Source organism: Asterias rubens, chromosome 2 (genome assembly GCF_902459465.1).
Source record: "Asterias rubens chromosome 2, eAstRub1.3, whole genome shotgun sequence".
NCBI classification, from domain to species: Eukaryota; Metazoa; Echinodermata; class Asteroidea; order Forcipulatida; family Asteriidae; genus Asterias; species Asterias rubens.
The window spans coordinates 14,911,008-14,931,779 of record NC_047063.1 but is presented as its reverse complement, the minus strand read 5'-3'; the positions used below and the strand labels follow the sequence as shown (position 1 = coordinate 14,931,779).

General features: G+C 37.6%; 1 protein-coding gene across 1 annotated transcript in view; it reads right to left on the bottom strand.

Moving 5' to 3' along the window:
• LOC117303095 (inositol 1,4,5-trisphosphate receptor-like) overlaps positions 1 to 20,772 on the bottom strand; it is a 112,728-nt gene that overhangs the window by 77,409 nt on the left and 14,547 nt on the right. Inside the window, exons 8-9 of the mRNA XM_033787178.1 lie at positions 15,327 to 15,410; positions 13,885 to 14,031 (exon numbers count right to left, since the gene is read on the bottom strand). Of these exons, the coding sequence (XP_033643069.1) occupies positions 13,885 to 14,031; positions 15,327 to 15,410 (231 nt within the window). The remainder of the gene's footprint in view (positions 1 to 13,884; positions 14,032 to 15,326; positions 15,411 to 20,772) is intronic.

The window sequence follows — 20,772 nt, the reverse complement described above, 5'->3', positions numbered from 1 at the left end:
ACATACATGTGTTAGACCAAATTTACATTTCCAATGTTTCGCATGTTAACAAAGAATGTACAACTCGGAAAACAAAACGATGTGTTTCTGTTTCTTATTATTTTTTCTGATATTTTTTTTGAACAAGATGAGCAATGTCTGGACGTACAGTACATGTACATGTATGATGAAGGAGTATAGAAATGAATGGTCTCTTAAGGATGAACAGTGTGCGTAAATGTTTGTGCCACAATTGCACCTACAATACTTATGCCATATCCAAGTTCAAAATTGACAATATACAGATGAAACACACTTAAGTGACAGAATCCATTAAATATGACATCCATTAATACTTGAATTGATTGCTGAGGTTGATTGCTTGAATGCCGGCAAAAGGCAATGTTTATGTACAGGCCCATGTCGATTGAAATTTGTAAATCACACAATGCCTTTATGATATTTGGTCCCTTTGAACAAAGTACGTCGATTTCACAAACAGTTAGGACTCGTCATATCTCAAGTTAGGACGAGTAACTCGTCCTAACTTAGGATTATTCTTAAGGTCTGCATGCTACAGCGCAGGGTTGGGACTCGTCCTAAGTCCTAAGATTAATCTTAAGTTAGGAAGAGTTTTGTGAAATCGACGGCTGAGGGAGGAATGAGTAGACTTTTAAAGGCTAATTAATAAGGGAATAAAAGGGTAGAGACGAGTTTTTCAACGTACGTTTAAAGCCGGCAGGGTCACAATTACAGACATTTTGACAGTTGAAAATTCGAGGTTTGAAATATTATTTTCAAAACTTTGTGAAGAGCTTAAAAAATAGATTACGCGCGAGCGCTTAGAAGTAGACTACGCGCCGTTTCTAATAGCTATGAATTGCATTCCGCGTGATAATCTTGCGCGCCTGACACGCGGAAGCCAGCCGATTATAAACACTGGTCATTATCAAAGGTTTAAACACCCCCACGTGACGCGCTCTCCACCAATAGGAGTAGAGAAACTGTCCGAGGTATTTATGAATAATAAATAATAAATAACCCGCTTCCCACATATCAGACCGATAAACATACCCCTCCTGCATGCTCCGCCCTCAGCCTTTCTTATTTATTATTATTTTTCTTGTTTTTGCTTTCTTATTCAGTTAATTTAATTGTTTAATTTAATTTATTAATTTATGTAATTTTGTATTTAATTTATTAATGTCTTGGTTTTGTTTGTAGGGCCACTGATTTTCCGTTTCAGAAAAGTGCAAATTCCGTTTGGCAAAAACATGAATTCCGTTTCAGGCACAAAAAATTCCGTTTCATGTTTTTTTAATTAGATAAAAGGTTGTTTGATACCCAGGGACACACTTCGTAAAATGTTCATTTGAACTGACAAATTTCAAAAAAATTCTTTTTTTTATATTTGTGGATTATTTTGTATACTGCTGTTCTAAAAAGGTTGCACTGTGACTGCAGTATCAATGCACATGATGTGATAGACTTGATTCCAAGTCTAAAACTGCAGTTGATTATCTGCATCAGCCACATTGTAGGCTAATGACAGGAGTGTATCCACAAGAGGTCGCTGTCTCAGCATGATCAAAGACTTGGGAACAAGTCTATGGACGTGACCATTCTCCATCCACAAACAAAATGTCAGCCATTTTGTTTTCGCTTTGGCGACAGAATGTTGACAGTTTACGGTTTTATTTTAGACCTTTCCGAGATGAAAAAACATTGTATGTGTTCTTATAGATCATAGGTAAGCTAGTTTGTGTATTATTGTTGGTAAAAGAGAGGGAGAAAATGCAATTTGGGTGAACAAAAAATGTTTAAAACGTGCCGCGAATAATGCCCTTCGCTTAACCATGTTAACAACGTGTGTACATCATGTGTGTAAACATTGAGGATGGTGTGAAGTAGAACAGAATGATCCACGGTTACGATCTCGTACTTTTTAATGGTCTGATTTTTGATGCCTTTTTAGTTTAACAAAAAGAATCTTAATAAAGAATGCAATTTCAATAGTTTTGGCGTCAAGAAAAAAAAAAAAAAAAAAAAAAAATCAAATTTTCTGAAATCCCGTTTTCCGTTTCAAAGGGCGGATTCCGCGAATTCCGTCCGTTTTCCGCGATCGCGGAAAATCAGTGGCCCTATGTTTGCAACTGTTTTTCCGTCAATGTTCTTTCTTGTGCTATTGTAACTTTGGTTCGTTTGTATTAGTCAAATAAATAATAATAATAATAACATTGATTTAACATCTCTATGATTATGAATTGCATAAGTCAGGTACATGTACAGTAGTTGTGATTCAGTAACTCAATTGTGAAATCAGCGGCTAGCTTGTAAGAGAAGGGAATCTGTAGAGAGGGTCCGAGAAGCATAATATTACATTACATCACCAAAAGTCCTGCTTGACAGGATGGCAGCTAATAATAACAACCTTGTGATGTAATAGAACAACTACAGAACTCATTGACTTGTCAATGACAGCAATAGGTCTGATATGATTGATTAACTGAACTGACAAAAGGGTCTTCAGAGTGTTTTCTACTTTGTGTTCATCTTGGTTTAAAAACCTCTACTGTGCATTAGCATTCTTTATGGCTTTCTCTTGATGTGACTTATGACAGGAAAAAAAATACATATATCGGCCGAAATTAAACCATAACCGCACGCAATTCGCACGTATCAGCCTGATCTGCTAGCTTGTGCATGCTACACGTAGGCAGTAGTTCTAAAATTGTTGATCGTCCCCGCCGACCGTTCAAAACCCCCCGACCCCATTTTTATTTATTTATTTTTTTTTTTAAATCATAAAAAACAACCTTTCAGCTGATATTTTTTTTTAAATGTACAGGTTTGAAAAGATGTTTAAATAAGGTTTTTATTCATGTTGGCAAAGCAAGAACAATTCTTCAAATATTTACTTGGGCTACACTGTGCTTAGTTGTTTGAAAAAGTGTACAGAAAATGTCATCTAGGAGTTAAATTTGTTTTTTACTAAACTTTTGAAAACATCAAAAACACATACAGTTATTGTGATGATTTCTTTATTCTTGATTTCATATTTGTCATGTCAACAAAACTTTATAAAAAATATAAAAAATAAAAAATAAAAACCTCCCTCCCCCATCCGCCAAAAAAAAAGGATGATCAACAATATTTTTAACTTATGTGGCCTTATGAAGGAAGGAGGTTGACAGATAGTTCCAATTAACAATACATGTAGAAGGCAACCAGGCTTTTTCCCAGGGGTCCGTGTAGCGTTCATGTCATTTACACATCACCACTACTCTCCAAGTCAAACAAAACATGTTTGTGTCACAGGAGTTAGAATTGCCCATTATATTTTAGTAAATCAATCTGTGGAAATGGCATTCAGTCCCTAAACCTCAGGTGCTAATTAGAGTCAGACAGTAAATAGCATCTCTTAACACATACGCGTAACCTTCCCACTAGACTTAAGGAACACCGAGCAAACGGAAGGAGGGGGGACTTCGATAAATCCGCCATCGTCAAGCATTCCCACATCACTGACCACCGAGTGAACTGGGAAGCAGCAGAAATCATCGCTCCAATCCAGGCGTGGCACCCTAGACGCATCAGAGAGGCCATAGAGATCCACAAGCATGACACCGTACCCCAAGACATCGGCTTCCACATCAGCGACATCTGGCTCCCCCTTCTCCCGACCAATGGATCTTCTATATCCACGGTCACCCCCCTAGGCCCCAACCATTAGACTGCTTTGGGTCATCTATACCCTCAGTCACCTAGGCCCCACACCCTCACTATCCCCTGTGCTTGTTCCTACTGACACGGTTCAGTGAGCACACACCCCCCACACACCACCCTAGGCTCCACAACAGGTTTCACCACGCATCATCGAGTTCACTTCCCGCCTCTATTTCCCGCCTTCATGCATCACCGCTGATCCACCGCCCAGTACTTAAGCAGCATACAGCATCAGAGTCCAGCATTCTCCAGAAGACGATCAGAGCATACTGATCGAAACGTCGAGTTAATCCAACGGTTCTTTTCAGAACCACCCCAACTCATTGAGAGATTGTTATTACATGGTGTTACCGCAAACTTTTCTATATACACAATTTTGTTTTAATGGTAAGATAATTTTTTGCGGCATACATGTATACGTCTAAGTCTTAGAAGTGAAAAATTATTATTCATAAATACCTAAAATACTTTATCCATTCTAATTGGTCGAGAGGGCCTCACATGGGGGTGTTTAAACGGATGATATAACACCAGTAAAAAATGTTTAAATATGGGCGTGACACGTGAGCTTACAAGACAGTTTATTCATTCCTATTGGTCGAGAGCAATTGCTGGAACACCTGTGCCACATCACGCGATACGCGTGACGCGCACCTCAATTTCCTAATAAGGAGTTTTCACCATAATTTACCTCGACTTCGTCTCGTTAAAATTATCAAGAACCAGGCTTCGGTGGGTTTAAACCACTAGTTTAAAGCCATTATACACTTTCGGTAAACAGTATTGTCCAAGTCCCACACTTCGTGTATCACAACTTATATATAAAACAACAAACCTGTGAAAGTTTAGGCTCAATCGGTCATCGGAGTCGGGAGAAAAAAACGGGAAAACCCACTCTTGTTTCCGCGCGTTTCGCTGTGTCATCACATGTGTTTAAAATAAATCCGTAATTCTGGCTAACGAGAATTTATATTGTTTTACCGTTTTCTCAAAAAGTAAAGCATTTTATGGACTAATATTTCAATATTTCACTATTACCTTCTGTAAACCCTGTAAATTATTTGTAAATCTGTGAACTTTTTTTGTTTTTTCTGTACCAAAAGGTTCCAATGGCTTTAAAACCTCTTCACCACACATTGATTCCCTTATTTGAAAATACTTTATCCTGAAGTGTATTTTCTAGTTCTAATGATGTGACACTACCCAGCGACACACCACAGACATCAACTCTCTAATAAATTATTGAAAAGTTTATTATTAAAAAACAATCTTTTATCCTAGAATGTTAAGAATGAGAGTTTATGGCAAGGCCAGTAAAATGTACTGCAAGCATCCCTTGTCCTAAAAAAATACATCATAAAACAGAAGTATCGACTGAACTAACACCAACATTTTAAAGAGTGAAAAGGGCATTCTGACCAAAGATTCTGAAATACAATGTTTTGTCAGATGACATCATCACCTGACATCGTACATGTACCTACATGTACAAGCTGCCGGTGGCAAGCTGGGGCCAATTTCATAAAACCAGTAAAGTATAAGCAGGCATTTCCTGCTTTGAAGTGGCTCTTAGTTAGTTTCAATGTCATAATGCTGCATAATCTGGGGTAAATTTCACAAAGAGTTAGGACTAGTCCTAACCCAAGTTAGGACTAGTCCTAGGAGATATACAAATTGCATGGATAGTCCTAAGTTAGGACGAGTAACTGGTCCTAACTCAAGATAAGACTAGTCCTAACTCTTTGTGAAACTCACCCCTGTGCACAGTACATAGTAGTCTGTTAAGCCACACTAACTTGCCAGCATTTTCCGAGTGACACAATGATGCCAAACTGGTGAACGCACACATACAAATTGTCTTAATGATTTTGAAAATAGTAAACACAAATAGTTACACAAACTTTGCTTTCGTTTTAGACTTTGAGAAAGACTATGCTGGGGTCGAAACGTCAGGCAATTAACTTTTTAATTGCAATAGATGTTAAATTTGCATCGGGGATAAAGAATATTCATTTTGATTTTTACCTGTATACACCGTGTGTTAGCAAGTGCCTGTATACTCACAAACTTGTCTTTAATTAATTGAATGTTAATACATGTTTCTATTGATGTGTAATGGCTGAGCAGATAAGAACAGATATGGACTCAAGCTTTGGCGTTTCTGTTTCTGATTAGCAGAGCTTGGGTTCGAGTCCCGGTCGTGAAACCTGTGTCCTTAAGCAAGACACTTAAAACAAGAACAAAAGTCAGGTTGGCATATTCCAGGAAATGAAACAGTTAACTTAATATAAGATAAAGTCTGTTAACCCAAGGGCCTTCACATAAACTACCACTGACATGTATGCACACGTAAACAAATAAATGGATTCGGGGCATTGGATTGCCTTGAGGGAATCATTATCTCTCTACACCTAACATCCATCACCGGTCTACGTCCATTTTATTCATAATAATAAACAAGTTGCTCCATCAAGCTGTCAGACTACTTGCCTGAGGGCTTCTTAATTAGAAGTCAGCTGTTTCTATCAAAGAGAATTAATTCATGTGTCATCAAGGTGTATCTATACTATTTGTTTTTCTTCCTTGATGACTTACAGCCTGAAAACAACAATGGTTAATGTCAAAGTCTAGTGCGTAGGGCCTATTACTAGTGCAGAACTTTCAGACTTGCGCCACTTTATGAAGTGTAGTAAAACTTTATTGAAATCTATTCCTAACTTTGTGGCAAAACTTACGCCATAAATGTTGCCCAAGTGGACTTGGTGTAAATAGTTTTGTGAAATTGGCTGCTGTGTACACGTATGCACTTTGTTCAAAATACTAATGCGCACATTCACTCAGGTGTGTTTGCCCCCGTACTTCGACACATTGATGTAGCCTAGCGGAACATTCTGGCAGTCCAACAGCTAGCGGACATGTGCCAATTAGAGTTTTCTTTAGGCACCTAGGATTTGCCAAACCTTAAAGATAATTTCTAATCATGGCCCCACAGCAAAGCCGAAAGCCTGGTTCATACTTCCTGCAAATGCAAAGCAATTTTTTCAGTCACATGGCTGTTTTCTCAGTAAATGTTTCGCAGGAGTCAAACACTGTTCAACAATTGCGAAATATTTGTTGCAAATTTGTGACGTCAAAACTCGTATCGAATTTGCATTCGCAGGAAGTAGGAACCGGGCTTAAAGAAGTGAGCTGAAAATATCACCTGTATCTTTCTCTCTGTATCTTTCTCACTGTGCACTGGATATCATGTCCCAGAAGGAAACTTCCTCTTCCTTGCATGCAGTGTATCCAAATTCTGCGGCTGTACTTAAACCCCCCCCCCCTTCCAGGGCACTCTTCCACCCCGTCAAAATGAGGTGAAACTTTATAACCCGAGGGGTTGTATCTAACTACCTAGAGCAGCACACAGGAAGCAAGCCCTTATTTTATAGGCTAAAAGCACAAGTGTTTACTACAGCAATGTACGTCATTCAAGAGTCTCTGGCATTTCAAGCAAGCATTTTGGCACAGGAGAGAGTTGCGCTATGTCTCAACGGAGAGATTTATCGGAGGAAACTACTATTGATTATCCTAAAAGTCTTGAAGCTGACAGTAGCGGGTTCATTTCCGTGGATATTTTGGGACCACATGAAGTGCTTGAAAGCGTAGACAGGAATCTTGTTTTCCACACTCGGCTGGAATTCTGCGTATTTTAGAAGTATAAACATGGCTCTCTCTAATAATGTCATCTTTCATAAAATGGAAATGTCAGACATCAACACTTATTTCATTCTGATAATATCCTTGCCCCAGAGGAACTTTAATGAAAATAAACAGTCCGTGAGAAATAGAGACTGAGCAATGCTGCTTTTCCACAGCCAGATGTTCAGTACAGGCAACATCAAATGTTAGATCATTGACTAGCACATTATTAACTAAGCATTCTTATTAAAGGCAGTGGACACTATTGGTAATTGTCAAAGACTAGCCGTCACAGTTGGTGTATCTCAACATATGCATTAAATAACAAACCTGTGAAAATTTGAGCTCAATCGGTCATCGAAGTTGCAAGATAATAATGAAAGAAAAACAACCCTCGTCACACGAAAATGTGTGCGTTTAATTGGTTGATTTCGAGACCTCAAGTTCTAAATCTGAGGTCTCGAAATCAAATTCGCGGAAAATTACTTCTTTCTCGAAAACTATGGCACTTCAGAGGGAGCTGTTTCTCACAATGTTTTGTATCATCAACCTCTCCCCATTACTCGTTACCAAGTAAGGTTTTATGCCAATAATTATTTTGAGTAATTATCAAAAGTGTCCACTGCCTTTAAAGACACTGGACACTAAATAATTGTTCGCATAAAAACTTACTTAGTCATGAGCGATGGAGAGCTGTTGATAGTATAAAACATTGTGAGAAACGGCTCCCCTCTGAAGTAACAGAGCTTTTGAGAAAGAGGTTATTTGTCACTCAAATAACAAAAGACTTCTGCTGAAGCCTTTTACAATGCATATGAAAGCACACACAATTGTGCAACGAGGGTGTTTTTCTTTCATCTTTCCCTTGCAACTTTGATGACCAATCAAGTCAAAAGTTTCACAGGCTTGTTATTTTATGCATGTTGGGATACACCAAGTGAGACTACTGGTATTTGACTATCCCCAAACGTGTTGATCCAGTGCCTTTAATATTACTTTCATCAAACCAAGTTAGTGAACATGTAAAGCAGCATGATAACTAATGAATATCTTCCTTTTAATGCATCCAACTGTGTTTTTGTTATCAGAGCATAACACCAATCATTACATGTGCCAAACATATGATACATTCTGAGTACTCAACATGTCCTTCACTGTAGCACTGCTACAATTTTTTCATTATAAGTCACTCATCACGTATATAGAATGAGGAGACAATGTAGGAAGATACCAAAGAGAGATATGCCAATGTTAGTCAGTGAATGACTGATATGCTGTAGGGGGTGCTGAGGACTCTCTACCCACAGGGCCCAGTCATGCCAGCGATACCATCATCTTATCTAGCCACACACAGCTAGCTTAATTCTAAAAGACTGTACGAGCCTGCAAGTTTTCCAAAATTGAGACCTGGGACCAATTGCATACAGCTGCTGAAACACATAAAGTGGCTAAGCACAACAAAATGTTGCTAACCAGTATTAGATCGCATCATCCCAGTGTACATAAGTGGGTGCATCCAACTAATTTCCACCTAATCTAAAAAGGTTTTACGCTTTTTGATTTAGAAAAAGAAATCGTCCTTATATATCAACAATCACAAAGTACAGTGTAACCTTCAACAAATCCTTGCTTTGTGTTTTACAGTGTATGTTAAAAAAAAAAAAAAACACAGATATTAAAATTCATGTTATGTATACCTCTGGAGAATGCAAGTTCCTTGGAGCGCATTTAAATACATTTTACTTTAAACCACATCAATGTGCATCGTTTCTTGCTTTGCCTAATTCCCCACGGAGCGTTTGTTTCCCAACATGTTGTAATGTCACACAGGAAGAAATGCAAAAACTGAACATAGATCGAAAGGAAACACATGGGAATGGATCCAGGTTCTACGAATGATGAGAGAGATAATGATCGAGGGACTGACTGTAGGGCCTACATGGAAACCCAGGCAGAAAGGTTAATGTCCTGCAAAGTTACTTAGTGTTGATGGCCTGCCAAACGCCTGGCTCATACTTGAATGAGAATGCGATACAAATTTTGACATCACAAATTTTGCAACAAATAATTGAAAAGTGCTCAACTCCTGTGAAACATTCGCAGCAAAAAGGGCTGTGTGACAGAGTTGCCAACATTTGCATCATGTCTAAGATCTATCAGAAATACGCTCCATGTTCCTCGAACTCGACTGGTCAGTTATGGGGACAGGGCTTACTCCAACATAGCACCAAGACTCTGGAACTCACTTCCGGATTACCTCAGACAAATACACAACATCACTCTCTTCCAGCAGAAACTCAAAACACACTTATTCTTGCTTGCTTTCCAACATCTTGACAAAACTTGACCGGCGCCTTTGAATGTTTCTCCTTTTCAGTAAAGTGCGCCTTATAAATGCTGTAGTTTATTATTATTATTATATTAAGAACTACGTTTAAAAAAAAAGGGAAAAAGGTGTCCATAATCAGGGAGATTGTAAAATTTGTTCATCAGAGCAAGAAAAGATTGGTGCATTTTCAGGAAACTTTCTGTAGCATCAGGGAGAAATGGCAGCTCTGCTGTGACGTAAATTTTTGTTACGCATTCGCTTTCGCAAGAAGCATGCACCAGGCTTTACGCCTAATTCTCTGTATCAAAGGGCACCATCTTCAAGACAAGTCTATCAAATCCTTGGGGAGACTTTGTATTCAAGTTGTCATTCCTGGGAGAAGTTGATAACGACAACTAGGTCTACTACGTGGTTCAGTCATTTTAAAAGACTTTTAAAAATGTTACTTCATTGGATAATCACTAGGGAAACTGGGTGTTTTGTGATGAAAAAATACAGAAATGAATGGTATCGAAAGGGCTAACAAATTTTGTATTTTATTCTGTCAGGCCTAAAGCCTTTTATTATTCATCTGAAAGCATACAAATTTGTGCATCAAGGGTGTTTTTTCTTTCGTTCTTCCTTTGCAACTTTGATAACCAATTGAGTCCTAACTTTTACAGATTTGTTATTTAATTTTGTGCGTACACTGTACACCTTTGTTTGGATACCACCAAGTGAGAATACTAGTCTTTGTCAATGACCAAATAAAGAAAAACGCTCCTATCAGCCAGCCATGATATGTCTTACAATCCACCGAACTAACAAGAAACAGATGTTCAGTCCAAAGTGCGAGTCTAACCAGCGGCATGAAATCTAAACCGAATTACCTTCAAGTAAACCTCACGGCTTGTATAATTTCTGGCGGATTTCTAATTTAATTATTTCACGATTCAAGTACACAATCTCGGATTAATCTTCTGGTCAGTACAGGGCCCAATTTCATGGCTCTGCTTACCGTAAGCACGGAATCGGCGCTTACGGAAGCAGGGAATTCTGTGCTTACGGCAAGCGTATTTCACGGGTTAGCGGCGAATTTTGGCTTCTGCGCGTATGACTCCTCGTTACTAGGCATTCTAGGCTTACGAGGCTAGCGCAGAAATTCGGCGCTTGCACGTAAGCAGGGAATCGTGATCGTAAGCGCAGAATTCGGCGGTAAGCAGAGCCATGAAATTGGGCCCAGCTGTGTGCCAATCCTTGATTGAACCTAATAATAATTTCCATTTGTAATTTGTGACATGTTGATAAATAGATTGAAACGAAAGACTACATATGAATGAAGGGATTAAGGTTTTGTATGATGAAGAATGGATAGTTCTACCCTTACTCTATGGTTCTACTAAGGATGAGGTGAACCTAATGTCTATACTCTTCTGATTTCGTCGTCCTGCTAATTAATAAAGATAATTTGCAAGATCGGTTATGCGAGGTCCCTGATGATAGTCTGGGCTAGTTGTATTAAGCGGCTTTACAGAGGATTTTGTGCTTACTGTGAGATTTTCATTTCATATCGTTGCTGACTGCAAGCATGGGAAAAGGCTTACCAACCTTCTAGCATTTACTGTTAGCAAATGAGTGACGTAAGAATGTTATCCGAGGTGACGGTGCATTTTCCATTTATATTTGAATGAGAAATTATTTTTGTGCTTTCCCTTTAAGCCAAATCTACATGTACATGTATGTGTATTATTCTTATCACCTCCTCAGCAGTCTTCCCCAAGGTTTAATAAGCCCATGTGCATTATATCTAACTCTCTTCCTGTATCAGACTGAAACTACTAGTATGTTTATCTTAACATCATCCTACTTTATAAATCCATGGTATTAGCATGGAATTTATTCATTATCCATGCTCCTCAACATCCCTCTGATCCAAACATGCTTGGGGAGACAGTTCTTATTCACAAGCTGGACCATCTCATTGGAATGCTCTCCCACTGAACCTCAGACTAGTAGACACTCCAACTTCAAAACCAGCCTGAAAACTCACTTGTTCAATCTAGGCCTTATTTTCCATCATTTGCAGAGTTCTTTTTCTACGCGCCAGGAGTGTCATTCTGACAGATATCGCTTATTACAAAATGTTCATTATTATTATCATTGTTTCTTGCAGCTTCAACGATGCTTACACATTGGTAACTATATGATTGCTTAATCACTTGAAACTGTACCACTTTAAATCAATTAATTATTTTGTTAATTGATTTGGTTCTAGTCTTTTTGTTCCCATCCCTATTCCTTGTTCTTTTACATGTACATGTATGTACGTGCAATACCGGTAGTTTGATTTATTATGGTCATTGGCCCATGTGAATGTACTTTTAATATGTATTAATTTTAAATGTATTTCTAAATGTCTTTCTGTAATTTCTAAATAATCTATTTTGTTTGAATCTCTGTAATTTTAACACAATTCAGCCATGGCTGCGATGTTTGAATGTTTTTAATAAACCAATAATAACAATAATTGCATTAAACCAGAGGGGAATAACCTTGACTTCAACAATCCAACACGCTGATTTCCCTCTCCCATCCTTCCTCGGGATGGCTGGAGTAGATTCATCAGTAAATCATTTGCATATCTGACCTCGTTACAGGATGGTACAGAGTTTATATTTAATGAATCATTCTACAGTAATAATGTTAATGATGCTAATTGGCTAAATTATGCTAATTGGCTAAATTATGCTAATTTACTAGTCAGGTTGGCTCAGTGCTTTCTCTCCATGCCTTTCACCATGTTTACATCTGTGGACCCCAGATGGAGCTTGCACCAGAGCCTTGAATGTGGATTTGGTTTTTCTACCTGGCTGCGCGGGTTTTCCCTATGGGGTTTTCCTCCCACTCTAAAACTGAAAGTTCTTCATTGTCTTCTCTACAAAAAAATTGGTTTGATGTTTCCATTAGGGTGCTTTGCCGGCCGACTATACAATTCAGACTGAAATGCTGTCGTGAAGCAATTACATGCATGACATGTAAGCAAAGCTCGTTATCAAATTTATTAATCACAGTCATACCAAGAATCAGTAGTGATTCTAAATAAAAAGAACAATAATAATTATATATTAGTCATAATTATCCTTTTAAAAAAAGAGTAACTTTGCATAACCCGGTAGCCGTCGGCTCAATAATGATCAGGGTGTTCTACTAATTAGCAACCGCATTGAAAAACGAAAATGCAAAGCAAATCAGAGTGCAAGTTCATAAAAACAGTACAAAAGCATCCTTAAAAAGAGTGTTTTTAAGCTTTTCCTGAAACTAGGCTAAGACAGTAAAAGATGCACATCAGACGGGAATAAATTCCATAAGGTGGCTGCAGCCAATAAAGTCAACCATATCTGCCTAAAATCCATGCTCATGGCACAGAGGGAGGACTTGCACTACTGGGTTGTGTGAGACAACTTGTTCGTACAATTGTGATTTTGTTCCTTGGAGTATTGTGACAGACGGAGAGGATTCGACCATCAAATGGAGTAGGTTTTTATCATATCTAGGCGCTGCTGCATATTATCTATTGACCAAGGGGAATATAGGTCCCTGGGGCACAATTCACAATGCACAAAGATTCATCTTAAGATGAGTTGTCAGTATCACCATAGCAATTTGTATTGTGACATCACACTTTTCTTTTGCATAGAGTGATTCACAGTTACGATCAATGTTAGCTCTTTGTGAAATCAAGCCGGGTAAATGAAGAGCCATAAGTTCAGAGTAGAAGAAGATCTGCAACATAAGCTACATGTTTTGATCTGTGGTACAAGATGCAGTAATTGATGTTGCTCTTTAATATTTTTAATTTGTATAATTGCCAGAGGCGGGCAGGACTAGTGAGCGATGCTTATTTTTCTAGTCTCTGTGTTGAGGTTTTAAATTTAAACAATTTTGTTTGCTATTGTCTGTTGCCTTCCTTTCCAGTATTTTACCCCTTGTACATAAATAAGAGTTTGTGACACTTATTACTGTATATTCCCCTGTAATTGGTAATATGTAATGCAGTATTTTTGTAACAATTTTTCTGCTATTGACTTTTATCTTGCTTTGTCTAAGTACACAGTGTTTTGAGGCTGTTTTGACAAATCTCTTTGTTGTTATTAATATTAGTAATATAAAATAAGAAAGTGAACTCTGACCTCGCTTTCCCATAGTGCTTTGGAGCTCGTAGCAGCAGTTGCAGAAACGCGTCCCGTTGTCCGCAGGAAGACATAGCTTTTCTTCTTGTATTCATCACATGTCAGAAACTTCTCTTGCTCAGCATGAAAGAGTCTGACAACATCTCCCTGAAAAGAAAACAGTTTAGCCGTAGAAATTCAGAAAGTCAACGGAGGGGTTTCTGGAACACCAGGGCCAAATCTCATAGAGCTGCTTTAAAGCAGAAAATAGTGCTCAAAATTGTTCTGTTTAGCCAAAAAATAAGCAGGAAACCAGTCACAGATTGTGACACGCTATTTTGGATGGTAACCTTATTTTGGTAAGGATAATTTTGTTGTGCTGAGCTACTTGTTATGCTTTAAGGATTGGGGTACTTTTAGATTCACATTAAACTTAAACAATTTGAAGATAATGATATAAGAAGGCTTCCCTTAAAATGTTGCTTGCTGAGGTGCTGTAGTTTTTGAGAAATGAGTAAAACAATGTCACGGAAATACGTTCACATACTAAAATTATTATTATTATTATTATTACTATTATTATTATCATTATTATTATTATTTATTCGGTCAAGATTTCAACAAACAGTACAAGATACAGTATTACCGTACAAAAGAACAGTATAAGAAACAATGAATGTAAACTTATGGCACCTAGAACAATTGTAAACCAATGATTGAATGAGACAGAGCACTGGCAATCAAGCAAGACAATTACAAAAACAGACAGGACAAGCCCATTCTAAGATGGCCAGGATTAATAAAAGAGAATCTAACCACTGTGACTCGAAAGCCTATCAATCCAATCTTAATGTTCGTGATTTGTTTTACTCATTTTTCGAAAAACTACAGCAACTCAGCAAGTAATTTTTATCAAGGAAAGCTTTCTACAATCATTATCTTCAACTGTGTAAGTTTAATGTAAATCTGTGGACATTGTGTTTTGTGTTTCTAAAAAAAGTGTCCACACCTTTTAAAGGGTCATGCAGGTCCCCATTTCTTAGAGCTTCTTAAAGCAGAGTGTACAACTGAGCAAACTGCCATTTCATATTGCTGCTAACCGCAAGCACCCAAAAAGACATGCTTACCTTCCAGTGCACTGGAAGGTAAGCATGCAGTGCTTATGTATGAAAATGAATGACAATGCAAATCTATGGTGGTGGATGCGCAAGCTGGCTACTTGGTTTTCCTGCTAACCTGTGAAATACACTTAAACTTTGTAAGCAAATTATTCTGCTATAGTTAGCACAGCAATTTGCTTGCCATTGAGCGGCACTACGAAATTGACCCTAGGTCACACATCATACACATGTACAGTATCATATTTTGTGTGTTTGCTTTCTGAGTTTCAAATCTGGACTGATAGGTTGGACTGAATAACATGAATTACAAATCTCACTAGTACTGCATTGTAGGAATCTTACCCCTTTTAAAACTTCATCCAGGTTCTCCTTGTGCTCCATAAACAGCGAGACTTTCCAGCAAGTATTGCAATTAACTGAGTTTACCTGGGAAAAAATAATTAAACAAACAATAACGAGTTACCTTTTTCAAGATGATACTTTGGCATTGTGAATCAAGAATATAATTTGTCTTTACCCGTCAAGGAAATAGTAACATACTCCATACTTTCCAGAGTCCTATGAAAAAAACCTACAGGCAAACAAGATGTATGCACAACTGGACGTGAGGAAATTCTTCTTCTCTAACAGAGAGGGTAGATTCATGGAGTGAGCTACCAGAATAAGTGGTTTCTGCTCCATCTGTAAAGTCCTTCAAAAACAGACTGGACCATCATTATTTGACTCCGAAGGAGATCAACAAATGGCATAAACAGACTAATTCAAATGACCAAATCTATGATTTGACAGAATGATGCACATGACTACCCCTCGATCGATGAACAGGCACGCCCTACAAGCAACGATGGATTTAAGTAAAGTATAAAGTGACAATGTGTTGTTCTTCGTCTTTTTTTAGATACTTTTTTGCTTTGATCAACAGGTGTTGTCACAAGCGCCCTGGACTGCCATAACAATTTAGTTTCCTTGTTGCAAATGACCACACACAATGTTTAGTGAAAGAAGACAGCATGCGCCTTGTCTTGGCTCAATGTGTTGGCTTTTTAATACAGCTTTTCATATAGCGCCCTCTTTTAGTGGAACAGGACGACGACATAAATAATGGGACATTGCTCTTAACTAAAAATTAACAACAATGGCTTTAATTAAAGACTAACGCGAAGCATTCTACCGGGTCTAGATCCCGACTCATGTGATACAATATCACAATTAAACTGCTTTCTGATGCCATGTACTTGCTGCTTGATGATCGTTGTTGGATGTAAAAAAACAGAAATGTGGACTGGCCATTCACGGCAGAGACAACAAAAAAGTGGACCCCGTAAGAAAAAACGCAAAATGGGAAAATAAAAAAGCAGAAGTCTCACAGGACTGTTGAAGATAAAATCTTCCCCTGACCAAAAATGTCATCAAGATACATGCTTGATGATCGTTGTTGGATGTAAAAAAAAAACCAGAAATGTGGATTGGACATTCACGGCAGAGACAACAAAAAAGTGGACCCCGTAAGAAAAAACGCAAAATGGGAAAATAAAAAAGCAGAAGTCTCACAGGACTGTTGAAGATAAAATCTTCCCCTGACCAAAAATGTCATCAAGATATATGCTTGATGATCATTGTTGGATGTAAAAAAAACAAAACAGAAATGTGGATTGGCCATTCACGGCAGAGACAACAAAAAAGTGGTATGAAGAAAATTGTATGCAGGTTTAGCTAACATAATAAACAAGCTTCTCAACTCCTCCACAGTATGATCAGGTAATGAAGATAATAGTATAGGCCTAAATACACAAATATAAAAATAAAACAATGGAAATAAAAGTTTTAAAAAAACATTAATTCAACTCTTGATTTTTTTTTCTTCCAAGGTCATTCCAGAGCTCAGTGAATGTCATTGGTGAAGCAAAACGCCCAAGGAAATTTGTGGATTACATCTTTCCCCCACCAAAAATGTCTTCAAGCTACAATATACCATTGTAGATATTGTACAATGGTTGAGATTGTTTTCATTTGCGCTGTAGGGATAGCTAATGTAACACCTCTAGCACAATATTGATATCATCACAGTTTCGCTGTCAGTGACATCAAGGCTTTAAAATAATACTTTTTGTTTGTTAACCCTTCAATTAAGTATTGTTTGAAGCTTTGCATTGCATGGTGTGGAGACATAAGAAGAAACTATAAATAAATAGTAAACTTGTGGGAAAAGAGCCGGTTGGGTCTCAACGTTTCGAACAGTATACTTTGCTCGTCTTCAGGAGAATGGACGAGCAGAGTATACTGTTCGAAACGTCGAGACCCAACCGGCTCTTTTCAGAACCAACACTCACCCTAAAGATTTACACATGGTTGAACCCGCAAGTTTACTGGTGATTTATAGTTTCTTCTTATAACCCTTCAATTGTTTGAACCATATAATGTAGACGATAAAACTAACATGTGAAGATTTCACTTCACAAGGTGTCCATGTTTTTGAGATAATGTACATGCACATTATCTCAAACACATGGACACCTTGTGAAGTGAAATCTTAATATATCGCCCAAAATCTGGAACAAATATGTGACCATCCACCACCAATGGGCTGTAAAGTTGACACTTTTACTGTTATGGGCTCAATGCATTTTTGGAGAGAGTGTGTAATCAGCTTCAAAATGATACCATCCACATTTAAATCAGACTTTTCTTGACGAAGTTATGATTTCTCAAAGCCACCTACTTTTTTATTCAGATTTCTCCAAGATTTCTTGAAAACCCAAACAATTTAATAGGCTCTGCAATGTACAAGTGCGACTTTACAGCCTATTGGTGGTGGATGGTCACATATGTCCATGCTGGAAGAATAATCCCAAATAGGAATAAACAACCTGAGAAGCAATACTGACAAGGCTTTTCAGTCTTATGACACATAAACTTTGACCATTTTTCAGAATATGTGGGAAGCAATTTTTTAGAAAAAATTAAACGGTTTTATTTATTTCAAATTGACAGACACTACGCAAATAACATTTCTAGCCAATCAGTGAAGATGGCCATGTTTGTGGCAGCTCCACACCCACCTTTAAATTTTAGGAAAAGATTGTTGATATTTTGTTTTTTTGAAGTCTGAAGCCGTTTATGGTTGGGTCAAACATTGTTCATAAAATTTGATAACGTTTAAAAACAACAAACTAAATGTACCAACTGTACTTGCCTACAATTAACAAGTACCCACCCAACACAAGACCATCTAAACATCAGTATCTACTAGTCCCTTTAAACTTATCAAACAACATGCACGACAGACAAGCAAGAACACTGATGTTCAAATGCACACTCTCCACACAGAAGAGAAAGTCTTTAGGAGCGTTGTTTAATGGAAGCAATTTGTCTTCCTTTACAACTTATATTGGATAATGGAAGATTGCTTTCAATTGCTTCCTCTTAAAACACGCCAAAGAGAAATCAGCTTTTATTGAAACCACAGCTTTGGCTCCATTGAGTATTCATACCCTTTCAACAACGGCTTCAAACAGGCAAAATATGTACAGTATGTATACAATTGTACAGTACGTATACTGAACAGTAAATGTTTCAAGCAGGATATTTGGTCCTCGGACAAAAATATCCTATTAACCCAATTCACCTGACATCATCATCATCAGAATAATCTTGGATGCACCATTTTGGTGGTCAATGTCAACGTGTGTTTCAGTGAAGTGCGCAGTTTAGGCGACACAGCATTTACACGTAAACCTATTGACCACCAAAATGGTGAGCGTGGCATCAGTCGCCGCATGTGATGCGCGTGCAAGGAGTCAATTTATAAGGAAAATTGTTTGAGTACATGGGCTGACCTACATGTACACATTGTGTAGGCTTTAATAGACATTTCGGCATTTTTCAAATTTCCAAGAGCAAAAACAAATTCCAAAAGTCAGAACGAAGTGGGAATAATATCATGCCTGAATGGCTTGTGACTGTCACCCCTGAACAAAGATGGAAAAAAAAATAGGGCAGGGCTCACCCTTATAAAGGATTTGGGTACTTTTTGTAACACAAAACACATTGTCCACAGATTTACATTAAACTCACAACGTTTGAAGATAATGATAGTAAAAAGCTTACCTTAAAATGATAGTTGCTAAGGTGCTGTAGTTTTTTATAAATGTAAATAGTTTTTACAGGCTCAAATAATTTCCGTCTCATGATCACTGAGACAAACATTATTTGTATGACATTGTTTTACTAATTTCTCAAAAAATACAGGACCTCAGCACGTAATATTTTCAGGGAAGCTTTCTATTATCATTATCTTCAAACTGTGTAAGCTTAGTGTAAATCTGTGGACACTGTGTTTTTTGTCCTACAAAAAGTACATCGACCCTTTAATGCTCATACGTACATGTCGTCTAGTAACCACTGCTACGGGCTAGTAAACACCATTTCTCAGTCTGCCCAGTAGGCTGCCTACAACTGTGCAACCTACATTTTATATTCTCTTGATTCCAATAATACCACTATTTTATTACCTGGATGGTGGAGAATATTCATACATATATCTACTTTATATTGCTCAAAAATATTACTTTTTAGATGTGAACAGTACATCTCTCTAAAATTGTGCAAATTTTTGGGGGCAATATTTATTAGACTATTTACATGTAACTGGTTGCTATCGCTTCCATCAAAAACCTAAATTTATTACAATAAATGTTTTTCATCTGGGCTACTAAAACTTGATGGGGCAAGTTAAATGCAGTTTTTTAAGCCCGTTGGGCTACTTTACAAAAACTTAAGTGCAAGGCATGTAGGGGAAACCCCCCCCCCCAAATTAGGGCTATGTAGATACGTGTAGCTCAGACAGTTGGTAGAGCACCAGCATGTTAAAGCCATTGGACCCTTTCGGTAAACTGTAATGTCCAAGGCCCACACTTCGTGTATCACAACTTCTATATCAAATAACAAACCTGTGAAAATTTAGGCTCAATCGGTCATCGGAGTCGGGAGAAAACAACGGAAAAACCCACCCTTGTTTCCGCGCGTCTCGCCATGTCATGACATGTGTTTCTCAAAAAGTAAAGCATTTCATGGAATAATATTTCAAGAGAAGTCTTTCACCATTGCCTTCTGTAAACCCTGTAAGTTATTTGTAAATCTGTGAATTATTTTTTTTTTTTCTGAACCGAAAGGGTCCAATGGCTTTAAACGGCAGGACCTAGATACAAATCCTGCTCTAGTAAATTTGTCTTTATTCAACCCAAAATTGAGTTTAAATTTACCCAATCAGTTTTCCTTTTGGTTTATTTATTTACTTTTTTTTATCACTTGGCTTTTCTTCCCAGGCACACTTTGTGGGCATTATAAAGTTGTTTTGAGTTTTAGGTACACAAGATGTTTTTATGGATCTAATTCTAAACAAGGCAGTTTTTTCTTTCTAGTAAGACTTGTTTATACACTCAAAATGCTAATGTACAAACACCAGGTGCCTTGTTTGAATTACAATGTATAGAAAAACTACCATATCGTTGGCTTGTTTTAATTATGCAAAAACTTCCATATCGTTGGCTTGGTAAGTGATCTATAAGCTCAATTCACCAGGAGCTCCAAAAATGCAATTAAGCAATTGGAATAAATCCATTTAAACTGCACTAACGACCTTATTTAGTCCCCAGCCAGCCATTTGTGGTACTATAAAACACGTCTGTTGATTAATTACTACTGTACCATGGTTATTCATTGTGTGCATGTCTGGACCGAACTGGGTTTAGTTTACAATCTTTACATACAATGTGTATTATTTTGGATA